The sequence below is a fragment of the Arabidopsis thaliana genome (assembly GCF_000001735.4).
Source record: "Arabidopsis thaliana chromosome 1 sequence".
NCBI classification, from domain to species: domain Eukaryota; kingdom Viridiplantae; phylum Streptophyta; class Magnoliopsida; order Brassicales; family Brassicaceae; genus Arabidopsis; species Arabidopsis thaliana.
The window spans coordinates 4,755,721-4,770,271 of record NC_003070.9 but is presented as its reverse complement, the minus strand read 5'-3'; the positions used below and the strand labels follow the sequence as shown (position 1 = coordinate 4,770,271).

The window sequence follows — 14,551 nt, the reverse complement described above, 5'->3', positions numbered from 1 at the left end:
ACGGGTTGGCGGGACGGGTTTGGCAGGATGTTACTTAATAACAATTGTAAACTATCAAATAAAAATATTTTATAATAGATATAATTTGCAAACTTTTATGTATATTAACTTTAAAAAATAAATTGTTTTCGCGGTATACCGCGGGTTAAAATCTAGTATGTATATATACCATCTAACCTAACTACGGTTAATTATCCTAGCAAGATAATTTGAATCTTGTTGTAATTTTTTTTGATAAAATTATTTAAGCTATTGACCATTGTACCGTTATGGATTGGTTAAATGATTTTTTTGTTTCTTTAATCCGTCACTGGAGATATTATTTGATCAAACACACATAATTAGTCCAAGATTGATGATTTGTATGTAGTTTTTTCTTTTCTTATGTAGATGGAATCATTTACATTTGAATTTTAAATTTCGTCAAGATTTGTATAAATGCACAACCCATTCTGATTAATTCGGAGTTTAATTTTCTCTAAATTTGTTTGTCTATAATTATCATTGCTCGGTATTAAAAAATAAAAAACGAATTAAAACAGATCTCGATTAGCTATAGATTTTCATGGAATCTACTTTTTCAGGCTATAATACGATAATCAAGTGTTTAAATTCATTCCTTTGTGTGGACAGTGTGGTTTGTCTACGTTTTTGATGCTTTTCAAAAATTGATGTAAACTTTTCGAAAGGGACTATCTTTATGCATAACTCATGAGAAATTATTTAATTCGCATTCAATAAAATAATACTACTAGTATATAGATTTAATAAATGGACGTTAAAGACGAGAGGGTATTTTAAAACAGTTTTTTTTTTGTTGGTAAAAGGAGAATGGAGGAGAGCTAGTGGGAGACGAGTGGCAAATAGTTTACTTTTTCAATTTCAATAACAATTTTTTTTAATATTAAGTGATAGATATTTTTCATTGATAATTTACGTAAATGACTAATGTGAGAGTAATAATTCTATTTTTTTTACCATCATAATTTTCATTTAAAATACGTTGGAATTTTTAAACTTTGTGACAACAAATATATAATTTTGTTTCGTAGAATACTAAAGGAAATTGATAGTTGCATAAGTTGCATGTGTATATTTAATAGAAAAAAAAATAGAAAAAAAATAAAATAAAATAAAATAAATATATTTAATAGAATTATTATTTTTGCTATTTGATTCGCAATGAAATCAATTTGGTGGGACATACCATAAGAAGTATGATAGGACCCTTGACTAATACTCAGTTTTATAAATCTCGATGATTTTTTTTTTTTTTTCTGATGAGAGTGACATTTCCGAAAGTATACTTTGGACCACTTTTAAGGTCTATTATCCCAACTTATCTTGATCCCTATAAAAGCATAATATAACTATTGATACATGCATGTATATAATAATACAGACCGTTCAATTTATTATAAAAATATACGAACATTTCTATGAAGTTATTTTCTTTATTGATTGGTATAATTCAGATTCATTTTCGTACAATTTTTTTAATAAACGTTTTAAAATAGGTAAAAACTCTGTTGGAAAAGAGTTGTACTGACATTATATCACGATATCAGATAATGAATGTAGATTTACGACATATATAGTATAGTTGGATTTATTTTTCTTGCATTTTACTATTGCTTTTGGAAATGAACAGTAAGAAATGAGACATGGTCAGAAAATTTCCGATGGTACCTAAAAAAAATATACCAATACGGAATTAACCATGTGGGTTTGTGACATAAGAGACAAAACATAATGATGCTATGCCACACAACAGCCGAAGACCGTATGTTAGTTTTTTTTTTTACCGAATACCAAACCTTTTTTCTATATGTCTAATACCGAAATTATTTAAACTTTTTTTTCGTGCATATATATTTACAGGTCAGTTTTGCAAAGACTTTTGGTCACGTCGATGGAAAAAAGGTGGTAATTATACACTTTTAAGGGCCAAATTTCTCATTAATATTTATATAATATATGTGTGTTGGACCCTTGGATTAAATTACATTCATCTTTCATAAATATTAAACGTCTAAAGTAGAAAAAAATCACAAGGTTTTTGGGCATTTAGTGTGGTACAAATTACCAGAAGTAGAATGACTAGATCTTTTTAAAATTTTTTTATAGGATCTTATAATTTTATAACTTCATAGTTGTTATTCCTCATGGATCCGATCAATATCCGAGCTATCAACTTTAATCACCAATCCAATATTTAATAGAAATCTAAACTTCTAATTCCTCAGTATCAAAACGCAAAAATATTCCACATTAACAGTAGCCAACGAGATAGAGCTATAGAAAAAGAAAAGATTTTTTGGCGGGACCCACGTTTTGTTTGCTGTCAATAGTTTATTTAGTTACAACTTTATTTAAATTTATATATTTGAACTAAATGAGACCTAATTATAAAAAAAAAAATGAGGCCTAAGCCTAACCGAAAAAATGTGTTAAACAAAAGGATGCGTAATTAATGGGGCAAGGATTTACCATATTTATCCTTGACGAGTGACGACATGTTCGTTTTGGATTTTCAGTTTTTTCGTATTTTATTGTTATTATTATATGTGATATAGTGATGTTACCATGTACAGAGTATTACTCGTTGTAAACAACATTTGACTCATATCATTAATTGCTTTTTATATAAAAATGGTATTTGTATACTTTTCAAAATCTGAAAACCCTCAAGAACACTCCATCTAGAATAAACTTTTTTAATAAATACTCTTTTAAAGACTTTGTAATTTCCTTTTTAAAATATCTAATTTATTTACAAAAACTAACACGTTTCGATATTTAATTGGTAGCATCACCATTCACCAACATTACGATAAGTCGATAACCACTAAAATGTAATTATTTAAATGATCTTGGTTTAAATTGCTTCATTATTTTTCATTTAAAGATGACACATCATCATAGTTTTTTTTTTTTTTATCCCTTCTAGATTTGCCAAAAATATAGTAATTATATAATCTCTTAAAAGCATTAAAAAGCAAGAAAGAAAGATGAAGAGAACCTAGAAGATACCCATTTCCACATTTCACCAATTATTTACTTCTACTGCTCAATGTAGTAGATTATTTTATTTCAAATGGAATGAAAACTAAAAACTAAAAAGGTAACATAAAATATTTAAATAAATATAACAAATTAAGCATAAAATAAAATTTATCTTGAAAAATCATTTAATCCCTAAAAAATAGAACCAAGAATTTTATGAGTCAAACTAATTGATAAATCCTGTTTTTTATCCTATAATAATATGTACTTAATAATAAAAATGGAAGAATATTAGTATTAGTTATTACAAGATGGTAAAAAAAAAAGAAGAAGAAGAGAGAACTAAAAAAGGTGAAGAAAAAGCAGAGAATAAAAGGGAAGAGAAGACCGGATGTTGACAAATTATTTCATGTCACTGTACAAAAGCCAAAGCCCTCGTTTTTTGTTTTTATTTTCTCTCTTCTTCTGATTTTCGGATCTTCTCTTCTCTTCTCCTATAATATAAACCTTCTTTATCATCATCGTCCCCCTCACATACAAGAAGAAGAAGAAGAAGCTAAATATAAAGCAGATTTCTTTTTCCTCTCCTCAATTTTTCTTTTTGTTAGTTTGGTGAGAGAGAAGAGTGGCCCAGCTAGATCGAAGATGACGATCTAATTATTTCCATTAATGGTGTTTACGCTATAACTCTTATACCCTCCCCCCAACACTTTATTTTATTTTTTTTGTTTCTCAATCTTCCCTTTAGTAGAGAGATTCGAAAAAAATTCTTACTTTTTTCCTTTTGATTCATAGATTTTTTTTATAAATTGCTTCTTCTTCTGAGAAAGTTTTGAGACAAGGTTGGCGATAAGAAGATGTGGGTTTGAGGTAACAAAAATAAAAATCTCATTTTTATAAACTCTGTTTTAATTTCAATTTCATCTGCTTAATTTTCCCTAGATTAAAGCTTGGTTTTTTTTTGTTAATTTCTATTTGGTACAATCTTGTCCTAAGATTTTTGCAGATTCTTTGTTATCTAACTTTAGATTTCCAACTTTGATTACTCAAGATCCTATTTTGACTCGTCGGCGTTAGAACTCATCTGTTTTGAGTCAAAACCCTTAGCTTTATATATAGATAGTGTTATCACTTTTACAATTGCTTTGTGTTTGACTTTTTGATGAATTTGAAGCTACTCTCAAAATGGGTTTTAACTAGATAGAGCTCATGGAGCTAAAGTTCTTGTTTTTATGGAGGAAATGTGATTAATGCTTGTTTTTTGTTGCCAATTTCAATGTCATTGAATCAGATTTGTGTTAGTTAGTCTTTGGTACTAAAGTTTGGATATTTGTGCGCAGGAATGGGAACAAAGGTGCACTGTGAAAGCTTATTTGGTGGATATCATCATTCTATGGGAGATCTCAACAAAGAATCTAATAACGGTTGTAGATGGCCATTGTTCTACGGTGACAATAAAACCTCTGCATCAAACAACGATCAATGCTACAATAATGGGTTCACGTCTCAGACTACATTTGGGTTTGACAAAGATGTGGTGAGAAGGACAATGCTCGAACACGAAGCTGTTTTTAAGACACAGGTTAACTTAGTGGAAGATTTTCTCTGTGACCTTTTTATCAGTTCCTCTGGCTTTTGGTTGATTGTATTTTGTGAATTTTGATCCTTTTAACCAGGTTTTGGAACTTCACCGGGTATATAGGACACAGAAGGATATGATGGATGAATTGAAAAGGAAACAGTTTAATAAAGAATGGGTTCAGATTGAGGCATCACTTTCTTCTCAAGCTACGAATGATGATGTTCGTAAATGGAAAATCCCTAGCTTCCCTTTGGCGAACTCGGTTTACGATAGACCATCCATGTCGGTTGTTGAGGATAATGGCCATTCTCCCATGAAAGGAAGCAATTCTCAAGGTCCAGTTTCATGGCAAAATGGAGCTAGTTCCAAAAGTGTTGAAGTGTCCGAGGTTAGACCGACGAAAATCAGAAGAAAGATGATAGATCTTTGCCTTCCAGCTGATGAGTACATTGATGACAATGAAGAAGTTGTTGAGTTAAAGGATCACAGGGTCTGCAGTACATCGAGTCAGCTTCCTAATGGAGATGTGAAGACTGAATCTCGCATAGATGGTGTGAGAATTGGCTATGGGTCTAGTAGAAGCAATGGTTTGGCTGACTTAAATGAACCAGTTGATGCTCAAGAAGCAAACGAATTTGCTTATGGCCACTCCCGTGACTTGCGTAATGGGGAGTTTCAAGGCCATATTCGTGACTACGGAAAATCTCTAAACTCAGGTAGTGTAAGGGAGCATATTCCTGTTATCCCTCTGCAGCCAGATTTGAACGGCAAACCAAAAGTTTGGTCACACCAACCCCTAAGAACTGGTAAGATGATCTATTAACTTGTGAATGCCATTCTTGGATTTTCTTATATGGTCACACATGTTTCTTACTTTTTTTTCGGATGTTATCATTTGAAATCTACCATCTGCAGATCATTATAATGGCACACACAAGTCTGCTGCTCCATTTTTTCAACCGGCTAAACCACTGGATTCTTTGTCTCAGCCTATGCAAGTTTTGATGAACAGTTCACAAAGAGTTATGAGTTTACCTAATTCAGGTCCACCAAGTAAGGCAGTCGTCTGGAGAGAAAGAACGTTTATTGACCTAGAGGCTGATACTGATACCAATAGTAGTCATGAAGCCGTCATTCATCAAAATCACTTGGATTCAAGTTTAACTTCTCACCAACAGCGCCCCTTGTATCCATATATTCGTCCAGATTCTGCTGTCTCCTGGAACCATTTGCACTCTTCTTGGCAAAATCCTAGCTTTGGATTCCCTCAGAAAGTTGCTTCAGCTCAGAGATATCCGGTTCTAAACATGTCTGATACACTGATTGGTAATGCTCAGAAGCAAGGGTATCTTGGAGATAGATTGCAGTTTGAAAGCAATTCTAGATTTGACTCAGGGTGCGGGAATTCCAGTCGGTTAAACCACAATATGTTTTACAATGAGTGTTCCACTTCATCAAAATCGAAAGTCGCTGGGACTGGCTATAATTATCCTAACGGAGGAAGAAGTGATTACAGCTCGGAGAGGAAGTTTGTGAGGGATTTGAACTTAAATGTGACACTTTCAAACACTTCTGTTGTTGAAGTCAGAAAGGATGAAGAACACCTGGCTACTTTACCATGGCTTAATAAACCCAAGTCTGTTTGTAACTCTGAGTTAGCTGATGGGAAATGGAGTCTGAAGAGTAATGATGCTGTTCCAAGTTCTTCTTTGAAACCATTGGATATCAGAGATGAGGCAGGAGACAAAGTTCAGAATATTATGTGGCTAGAGAGGTTAAAGTCTGGTTCTTGTTCCAATAATCCGGTGACTGAGAAGATCGATGCTAACAAGGAAATTCCTGGATTGGCTTATAAAGATCAATCCAATGTAGAGAAAGGTAAAGTCCATTACGTTAGGATGCTAGACATGAACGAACCGTGTGATCCTCTTTGGGATGAAGATCAGCAAACAGAGGAACAGACTGAGACAAGGGTTTCAGCTAGTAATAGGTGTCAGATTGATTTGAACATTTTGGGCAGTGATGATGAAGGCGAAAATTGCTCTGTTCCTGCCAGTTCAAGACTGAATTCAAAGGCTCCTATGATAGATTTGGAAACTGTTCCTGAGTCTGATGATGAAGAAGAAGATGGTAATATCTCTGGAGAAAAGCGATCAGAAGTAAAATCAATTGAGGAAAAAACTCTAGAGAAACCGCCTGAGTTTGAAAAATTAGCAGCAGAAACAATAGTTGCCATCTATTCAGCTTGCCTAGATAGAGAGGTTGAAGTTGTTGCTTCGTCAGAAGTTTCTGAAACCATCATCCTTCACTGGTTTGCAGAAACAGTAAATACTCACAAAGAGAATCTGGACAAAAAGCTCGATACTTTTTCAAGGAATCAATCGCGTTCTATCGAAGATATTGATTACTTTGAGTCAATGACCCTGCAACTACCTGATATCTCAGAACAAGAGTATATGCCTAAGCCATTGGTTCCTGAAAACCTCAAATTGGAGGAAACTACAGGAACCGCTCTGGTCACAAGCCAAAGACCGAGAAGAGGAAACGCGAGAAAAGGGAAACAGAGACGAGACTTCCAAAGAGACATTCTCCCTGGACTTCTGTCTCTTTCGAAACACGAAGTAACAGAAGACATTCAAATGTTTGATGGGTTCATGAGAGCAACAGGAAGATCTTGGACTCCAACCGGTTTAACAAGGAAGAAAACCGGTTCAAGAGGAAGACCACGACGAGCCATAACAATCCCTGCTGAACCGGTCTATTGTCCGGTTCCAGCTCCAGCTCCTCCTCCTCCCTCAGTTCAACAACATGTGAGCAATCAAAGCAACAATGGTGAAACTGAAATGTGTTTAGAAGATAGAAGCTTTGCAGGTTGGGGTAAGATGACAAGAAGGCCTAGAAGACAACGATGTCCTTCAGCTTCAACTACAACTGCAACTACAAGTAACCAACGTTCATCATCACACGCGCCTTTCACGTGACAATGATATTGAACTTTGGGAATGTTTGTTGTGACCATGAGATGATTACTGTACTAGTACGATTCTTTTCAAAACTTTTTCGTATAGAGAGAGATATAATATAAGAGAACCGTTTGTGATAGAGATTTTTCATCGACTAATTTTATTTTTTTTAGCTTGGTGAATACATGAAGAAAGATATTTTATCCCCTTTGACCTCTTTTTATATTTATTTTTGCCTAAAACACTTAAAATCATCTCATGTCACGACACGTCATCATCTTTGAAACTTTGGTGATGTTTGGTAAGGGAAAATTGGAGCAACAGAGCCATTTTCAGGCAATGCAGCTACATGAGGGAACAATATCAAAGAGTTTGAAGCACTCACTAGTAAGAAGAAGAGGATTGGTTAGGAGGTTCACCAGATGGAGACATTCATGTGGTTAAAGATAGGTTGTGTTCAAGTGGTGTGCCTGAAGTGAATGGTCCTTAAAGACAGGCTTATCTATGGAAGAAGATTCCCTGATATTATGTTCCACAACTCAGTGTTTAGGGTTGAAAGAGATTCTGTCATTCTGTGTTTTGGGGAGATATAAGAGTGACACTTGTGGAACTGAGTGGTTTTGTGCCTGAATATAGACATGAACGGTGTAATCAGATTTTGTGTGGGACTGAGAGGATTGTTCATAACTCTAAGCGTTTGTTTTATGACAGATTCTTGATTAGTATACACCAATGTCCTGTAATTGCAACTAATTTCTATATATGTATTCTCTCTGTTTCTGTAAGTCCATTTCTTGTTGTTGTATGATTAAGTATTTTGACACATTTTTAAAGTAGTGTAGTTGCATACTTGCAATACCAGAAACCTCACTATTAAATGAGTGAATTAAGAAATGAAACACTAGTTTTACATAGAAACCTAATGATATAGAATCTAACGAGTTCGAATCCAAAGGATGATCATTTTTTGATTTGGTTTTGTAAACACCAATAAGTTAAGCATAATCACAACAAAGATGGATTAGATTCATGATCACCAGAAGTTATTACACTCACTCGTCACTCCCCATAAACATAAACGAAGCAACATAAACTAGTCACAAACGATACTAGTTATTTAATTTATTATTACGAAAATGATGAACAACAATTAAAGATCAAATCACTTCAAGAAACCTTGAGCCATCTTGGCATAACCTCCAAGCCCACCACCAGACTCTTCATCGTCTTTCTTAGCCGCCGGCTCAGGCTGACTTGCTGGCTCAGCCTGACTCGTCGGAGGAGGAGGACCACCAGCACCGGTGGAGTGTGACGACTCGTAGTCGTTGAGATACTTCTCAGCCTTGTCGAGGTACTGACCAGTGCTACTCTTTTCATCGAACTTACCGTATTTCTCGGCAGCGTCTAAGATATCAGCAGAGGCTCCGGCGACTTTACCCTTGTCGAGTTTGTCTGATTCGTTACGAGCTGCGGCTTGAGCAGCTTCAGCTACAACCTTGGCACTTGCCATGAGCTCGGCGTTGGTAGCTGGTCTTGTAGCTGTTTCGGTTCCTTCGACTGGCTTGTTGTGGTCTGGCTCCTCTGGTGTTGAGCTTGAGAGTTTCTTTACCTGATCGGAGATGAAATTCATTTTTTCCTTTTTCTCTTGAATATAATTTTTTGTTTTGTTTTTTTTGGATGGAAGAGTTAAGAGATGGATATGTGTATATATAGACTAGAAAATGGATATGTTGGCCACACAAAGAAAAAGAAAAAGTATACTATTATCTACTTTCATTAATGATTTTTAAGCCACTATAATTATTGTTCTAAATAACATACATTGTGATTGTAGACGTAAATGTGAAAACGACTCATTTATTTATAATTTTTTGTTATTGAAAATAAAATAATACTCCATATTTGACAACAAAATATTATGAAAACATTTCATAAATTGAAAGAGATAAAAATCTCTTTATCACTATGAATATTAATAAATAAATAAAACTCTAATCACTTTTAAGTTTTTCTTTTTTTTGACAGCACCACTTTAGTTTATGGAGTTTAATACTCATATTATTTGTCTTAATAATGTTGCTCTATGTTAGAAAAGTTTATATTTGGACGTTGATGATAGGCTAACTAAAGTTGATATCATTCTGTCGTTGCCGAAAAAGACATTTATTAGTGATCAGTTATTGTCATACAGTGTGACCAATGTGGTGTTCTCTTCTCGATCACAAATTTTCTTACGTGGTCATTATGATTCATACGAAATATCACATAAATATCTTCCATGGAATTATCGTGTTCCATTAAAGACTGTCGGTCGAAGCTTTGATGGGTGATAATGATAAATCCAATCACTTGATTTTGTCGGTAGTGTATATTACAAGCTTTTTATAAAGACAAAACCAAAATAACACTAGATGGGGCTTGAAAACTAAGCTCGATACAGTGTACTAAAAGCAAGTTATTGAGCTCACAACATTAGTGGCCCAATTTTGACATTATTTATGTTCTTAGAATAGCTTCACTAGTTAGCAAGTGTTTCACTGGAAGTTTTGGTGGAAACTATGGAATCTGTTAATCACTTAAATTACTGGAAAAGAAACATCTGCTGATGATTATGATACCTTTCAGTAACGCCTCTAGGAACAAATCAAGAGGTCCATCAAATTAACACTAGAAGAATGGAATGATTGTGATTATGAAACCTTTTCTGTTGATCTAGTGACTGAGAAGTCCATATTAACTGCATCATGTTTTTTACTATTTACGTTGTGATTGAAGCTGCTATATTTGCTGTCTTTTGAGTGTTGTGTTGATTTTGGTTTAAGAAAGTATCTTTGAGAGCTCTCTGTAACATACACTTTTGGCTTTCAAGATCTTCTTTCTTTTTAATGAAAACCCATATCATCTCTCACGCACACACATACATACATATAGCTAGCTACAGTTATCAGAAATCCTTTGTTTTAGTGTCAGAAACAGCATGCATTTCCAGGGAGTTTACCGGTACTACGGATAACACCGGCCTTCTCCTTCACCTTGAACTCTTTGCTCTGTCTGTCTTTCTCCGCCTGAGCTCTGGCTCCAGCAGCAATCTGTTCAATGTATTCTGTGTCTTCTCTAAATCTCTGCAAACCTCTCTTTCTCCTCTGTTCTAGTTCGCTCTGCTGTTCATGTACCAACATGTTAGAGAATAATGAACTCAAGTTATCATCCAGTTATAATATAATGATTATGAGATTAGATTATACAAAGTCATTATATTATCAACCTCAGATATGTCCAGCTTCCTTCGAGCTTTTTCCCTTTTCTTCGCTTCCCACAAATCTATCTTTCTGTTTAACTTCTCATACCTGCTTGTGTAATACATATGTGAGTGTAAATAACACACATAAATAAGTTTTTGTGAATTGAGACTACTTACCTTGCTTTGATCTTAGATAGTTCAGCTTTTTCCCAAGCATCAGCTGTAGAATCATCCTTTCGACTAGTATGCTCAGAACTCTGCCTTTTGGTTTCCCTAGGTGGAAGCCGCAGAGGCGAAGGTGATAGAAGAGGAGGAGGAGGTGGCGGTGGAGCACGAGGTTCTGATCGTGTCCTAAGCGGTGGTTGTATCCGTGGTGGTTCAGAAACCGGTTTTCTTTGTCTTTCATGTTTCTCCTCTGAATCTTGATTCTGTTTGGTGTGGTCTCCCATCAAGTTCATGGAGAAAGTCTTTTTTACCGAAGATGACTTTCTCATTGGGGACTTTAGTGTAGGAGGTTTATGATCTTTCGTCTCTGAATCTATAAACGAAAGTTGCCCTGTGTCAACACAAAAACGTAAACTGATTTCAGAAAACATTTTCAGTTGAATAACAAAATCTGATCTTGAGTTATTCTGTAACCTCACCTGAGAATCTTCTTGATAAGCTTCTTGGTTCCTCTAAAGGCAACAGTTCTTCACTTCTGCTCTTGCTCCTTGACGAAGAAGGTCCAAGTTCAAGGCCACTCTGTTTTGTTTTACAATTTCAAACCACAACAAACTCAAATTACGAGAAAATGTTTACTCTAACAAAAACTCTGTTTTTAAAAACCGTTACATGATAGTTCTCTAGCCAAGTTTCTTCAAAAGTGGCTATGGCATAGGCAGTGGCTGCAACTGCAGCTGCATGATCCATTTCTCCGATGGGATCATAACTTTGGCCACTCATTTGCCTCGAGAACTGCTTCTGTAACCAGTTTGAAGGCTTCTTCTTATCTACCAACACACATGATATGATAATGTGAAATTAATCAAGCATCAAAGATTGATAGGCTATTAAGAACAACAGAGCAGAATTTTGTGGCACCTTCTTTGAATGAAACAGACTTCCTTGCTGACACTTTTTTCTCTCTAGTTGAGCTACCAACCTCTCTAATTTTTTCCTGGGAAGCTGGATGCTTCCTCCTGAGACAAAGATAACAACATTTTACATCAATATATGTATATGTGGCTGAATAGAAAATCTGAATTTGGAGATTTAGTGAATTACCTTGTCTGCTTGATTAAGGTATCCATTTTCAAACTAAAATATGGTGGGAGGACTTGAGAAGATGTGTTTGAGGGTTTTGGTTTTTTAAGGGTTTTTGAGATTATTGCTTTGCATGCAAGTTTCATATTTGGATCATAAAGATGTGCAGGTAAAGTAAAGAACACTTTTTCTATTCTTCTCCCTCTTCAGCTTTTTGGTTCTTTGCTTTCTCAAAACGACAGTGAAAAGAACAAACCAGATTCCTTTTATATTCAATTTTCATACATGGATAAGGAATCTTTTACATTCAGAAAACACATCAACTACAATCTCGCTTTAACAGAGAAAATGAATCTTAAATAACCAGTTAACACTGCCAAATTCCTATCTGTAAATGAAACAAAGTTGTGCTATACATAACTAAACAAGGAAGTCTGTGTCAGAAAGTTCGAGGACCTTATGTGCACCAATCGCCTTCACGTCTGATTTGAAAGCATTCCCTTCTATGTACCTGCCACATACATGATACATCCCATCAAGAATTAAATTAGAACATGTGTGTTATATATCGTCTTACACAATGAGACCTTAGAGAGCTTATGAACATACATATCTTTTAGGTTTGGATGCTTGTAGAAGGCTTCAGGTATACTTCCATTGAATAGATTGTGGTCCAAGTGCCTGAAGTTAAATCAAAACATGCTCTAAGGATGCAGAAGAACATATAGGTCGTTTTTCAGATCAGTTCTTAGTTATGTATTTAGTAGAGGAGAGAGGCCTACAAGTTAGTTAGTCTTGGTATACTGGCAAGTGCAGCGGGTATTGCTCCAGTCATTTTGTTGAAAGATAAGTACCTAAACATAAAAAAGATAAGATAGGGAGAGAAAAAACATGTAAATGATGTTAATAAATCAAAAGAAGTGATCAAGTACTCACAAGATCTCCAGGTTTGTTAGATTTGCAAGCTTGTTTGGGAGTCCTCCAGTCAAGTAATTATTGTTTAAAAACCTACAGCCAAAAGTGAGCTTAGACAAAATACTACTTTTGATGGCTAACTCTTAAACTCACTTACAGGTTTCTAAGAGCTGGAAAGCATCCTTCAATGCGAAAAAGATCGCTTATACTCCCCACTAAGTTATTGTTGCCAGCATCCCTACAGATTCATGACAGAGATATTAAGCATATCTGAAGTCAGTTGCTTGATCATGATCTACAATAAAGAGCACTGAATGTCAAAGATTACAAGTGGCGAAGTTTTTGTAATGTTCCCAGCTCTGCTGGAATTCGCCCAGTAAAATGATTCTCCTGAATATGTAAGTACTGGAGCTCATGGAGATTTGCAAGTTCTTTGGGGATTTCTCCTTTGAAATTGTTAAAACTCAGGTACCTGCAATATTAAGAGCATGTTACAGAGCCACAAGAAAACCCCTTCAACCATCCTGAAATGAGCTAGGATTACTCACAGATAAGTTAGACTCTTCAATCCACCAATTTCAGGAGGCAGTGCCTGTTGAAGTTTGTTCCACCTCAAATTCCTACGAAACCAAACAAGATCAAGACAAAGCAAGTAGCCAAACTGAATTCCTCAAGTTGAAGAGTATTACAGTGTGATAAGCCGCTTAAGCCGCCCAATTTCTGGAGGAATAGGACCTGTTAATTTGTTATTATGCATATCCCTGCCAACCATAATCCAAATTCATTTAAACAATCAATCATACACTCAGCAATAAAATTGTTTCCATCAAAATTAACAAGAACCCAAAAGTTTTCAACTTTTCAACAACATTGCAAAGTCAGTGAAACTTACAAAACAGTGAGATCTAAGAGCTTCGTTATAGCCTTTGGGAAATTCCCAACTATCGACATTGAATACACTTCTCTGCAAAAAAGATCACAAACCATTTTTAAGTGAAAAATCAATTCAAAGCCTCAAACTTTAAGAGAATGAGAGTCAAAAGATTACAGCTTGACGACGACACGATAATCGCCAACTTTAGAGCAAGTAACTCCAGACCACGGAGGCAAAACTCCATCGCCACAAGGATCATCTCCAACCCAAGAGTATACCAATCTCCATCCCACCAATTTCTTTATCTCATTCAAAGCTTTCACTGCCAAAACCAAAAACTCAAATCAGAAAAAGCAAAAACCCGACTAAAAATCACAAATTTGGAAGAGCTTACTGTCTCGTTTAAGTGTTTTAGCGAAGGAGACATTGAACAGCAACAAAAGAGCGTAAATCCGGAGGATTAGATACAAGCTCAAACTCAAATTCGCCATCGATTATGCTGCGAGCTTAAGAAATCATGAACTCTTCATGGGTTTAAGAAGAAGAGAAGAATCAATTTTATAAAATCGGAAAGTGAAATTGTGTGTGAGGAAGAAGAAGAATTATTTATCATCGCCATGGAAGAAAGCAAGCTCAGTGGAAACTAAACTAACCAAAAACAGTTCAAATTCCAACAATATTTTAATATATTAAATAGACCGAGTAAGGCCCATAATATTGGGCTT

At 35.1% G+C, this 14,551-nt stretch overlaps 4 protein-coding genes across 14 annotated transcripts; 1 reads left to right on the top strand and 3 right to left on the bottom strand.

Annotated features, from left to right (window-relative positions):
• Positions 1 to 3,419: 3,419 nt before the first annotated feature.
• On the top strand, positions 3,420 to 7,793 carry AT1G13940 (T-box transcription factor, putative (DUF863)). Of its 2 annotated transcripts, NM_001332104.1 has the most exons (5): positions 3,420 to 3,678; positions 3,802 to 3,876; positions 4,347 to 4,588; positions 4,683 to 5,394; positions 5,504 to 7,793. In NM_001332104.1, exons 3-5 carry the CDS (start codon positions 4,349 to 4,351, stop codon positions 7,567 to 7,569), a joined length of 3,018 nt encoding a protein of 1,005 aa, NP_001321537.1. In that variant the 5' UTR covers positions 3,420 to 3,678; positions 3,802 to 3,876; positions 4,347 to 4,348; the 3' UTR covers positions 7,570 to 7,793. The 2 variants fall into 2 exon arrangements, with proteins under 2 accessions (NP_001321537.1, NP_172847.1); NM_101260.3 differs by having other exon boundaries at positions 3,420 to 3,876.
• On the bottom strand, positions 7,606 to 9,315 carry AT1G13930 (oleosin-B3-like protein). 3 transcript variants are annotated; one of them, NM_001198060.1, is made up of 2 exons: positions 8,561 to 9,260; positions 7,606 to 7,724 (listed from the first exon to the last, which is right to left on the bottom strand). In NM_001198060.1, exon 1 carries the CDS (start codon positions 9,179 to 9,181, stop codon positions 8,714 to 8,716), a length of 468 nt encoding a protein of 155 aa, NP_001184989.1. In that variant the 5' UTR covers positions 9,182 to 9,260; the 3' UTR covers positions 7,606 to 7,724; positions 8,561 to 8,713. The 3 variants fall into 3 exon arrangements, with proteins under 3 accessions (NP_001184989.1, NP_001184990.1, NP_563934.1); NM_001198061.1 differs by having other exon boundaries at positions 7,606 to 7,643; NM_101259.3 differs by lacking the exon at positions 7,606 to 7,724 and having other exon boundaries at positions 8,403 to 9,315.
• A 718-nt stretch (positions 9,316 to 10,033) lies between these two features.
• Positions 10,034 to 12,188, bottom strand: AT1G13920 (Remorin family protein; the record flags this gene model as incomplete). Of its 7 annotated transcripts, none has more annotated exons than NM_001332100.1 (7): positions 12,059 to 12,188; positions 11,876 to 11,973; positions 11,627 to 11,784; positions 11,437 to 11,536; positions 10,970 to 11,348; positions 10,817 to 10,898; positions 10,518 to 10,712 (listed from the first exon to the last, which is right to left on the bottom strand). In NM_001332100.1, the coding sequence occupies exons 1-7, from the start codon at positions 12,181 to 12,183 to the stop codon at positions 10,518 to 10,520; spliced, it is 1,137 nt and encodes a 378-aa protein (NP_001321407.1). In that variant the 5' UTR covers positions 12,184 to 12,188. The 7 variants fall into 7 exon arrangements, with proteins under 7 accessions (NP_001321405.1, NP_001321406.1, NP_001321404.1 ...); NM_101258.2 differs by having other exon boundaries at positions 12,059 to 12,127; NM_001332102.1 differs by having other exon boundaries at positions 10,034 to 10,712; positions 10,817 to 11,348; positions 12,059 to 12,106.
• A 7-nt stretch (positions 12,189 to 12,195) lies between these two features.
• AT1G13910 (Leucine-rich repeat (LRR) family protein) lies at positions 12,196 to 14,495 on the bottom strand. 2 transcript variants are annotated; one of them, NM_101257.4, is made up of 11 exons: positions 14,221 to 14,488; positions 14,001 to 14,148; positions 13,845 to 13,916; positions 13,642 to 13,713; positions 13,501 to 13,572; positions 13,281 to 13,424; positions 13,110 to 13,190; positions 12,974 to 13,045; positions 12,820 to 12,891; positions 12,647 to 12,718; positions 12,196 to 12,548 (listed from the first exon to the last, which is right to left on the bottom strand). In NM_101257.4, the coding sequence occupies exons 1-11, from the start codon at positions 14,315 to 14,317 to the stop codon at positions 12,458 to 12,460; spliced, it is 993 nt and encodes a 330-aa protein (NP_172844.1). In that variant the 5' UTR covers positions 14,318 to 14,488; the 3' UTR covers positions 12,196 to 12,457. The 2 variants fall into 2 exon arrangements, with proteins under 2 accessions (NP_172844.1, NP_001323054.1); NM_001332097.1 differs by having other exon boundaries at positions 12,220 to 12,718; positions 14,221 to 14,495.
• Between the last annotated feature and the right edge of the window lie 56 nt (positions 14,496 to 14,551).

What these genes read in the sequence shown, in the direction of transcription:
- AT1G13940 (NM_001332104.1), top strand. Translation starts at nt 4,349, where the DNA reads ATGGGAACAAAGGTGCACTGTGAAAGCTTATTTGGTGGATATCATCAT. An exon ending in AAGCTGTTTTTAAGACACAG is followed by an intron (nt 4,589 to 4,682) that starts GTTAACTTAGTG and finishes CCTTTTAACCAG; the next exon opens with GTTTTGGAACTTCACCGGGT. An exon ending in ACACCAACCCCTAAGAACTG is followed by an intron (nt 5,395 to 5,503) that starts GTAAGATGATCT and finishes TACCATCTGCAG; the next exon opens with ATCATTATAATGGCACACAC.
- AT1G13930 (NM_101259.3), bottom strand. Translation starts at nt 9,181, where the DNA reads ATGAATTTCATCTCCGATCAGGTAAAGAAACTCTCAAGCTCAACACCA.
- AT1G13910 (NM_101257.4), bottom strand. Translation starts at nt 14,317, where the DNA reads ATGGCGAATTTGAGTTTGAGCTTGTATCTAATCCTCCGGATTTACGCT. An exon ending in CTCTTAGATCTCACTGTTTT is followed by an intron (nt 13,714 to 13,844) that starts GTAAGTTTCACT and finishes TATGGTTGGCAG; the next exon opens with GGATATGCATAATAACAAAT. An exon ending in CTAACAAACCTGGAGATCTT is followed by an intron (nt 12,892 to 12,973) that starts GTGAGTACTTGA and finishes TTTTATGTTTAG; the next exon opens with GTACTTATCTTTCAACAAAA.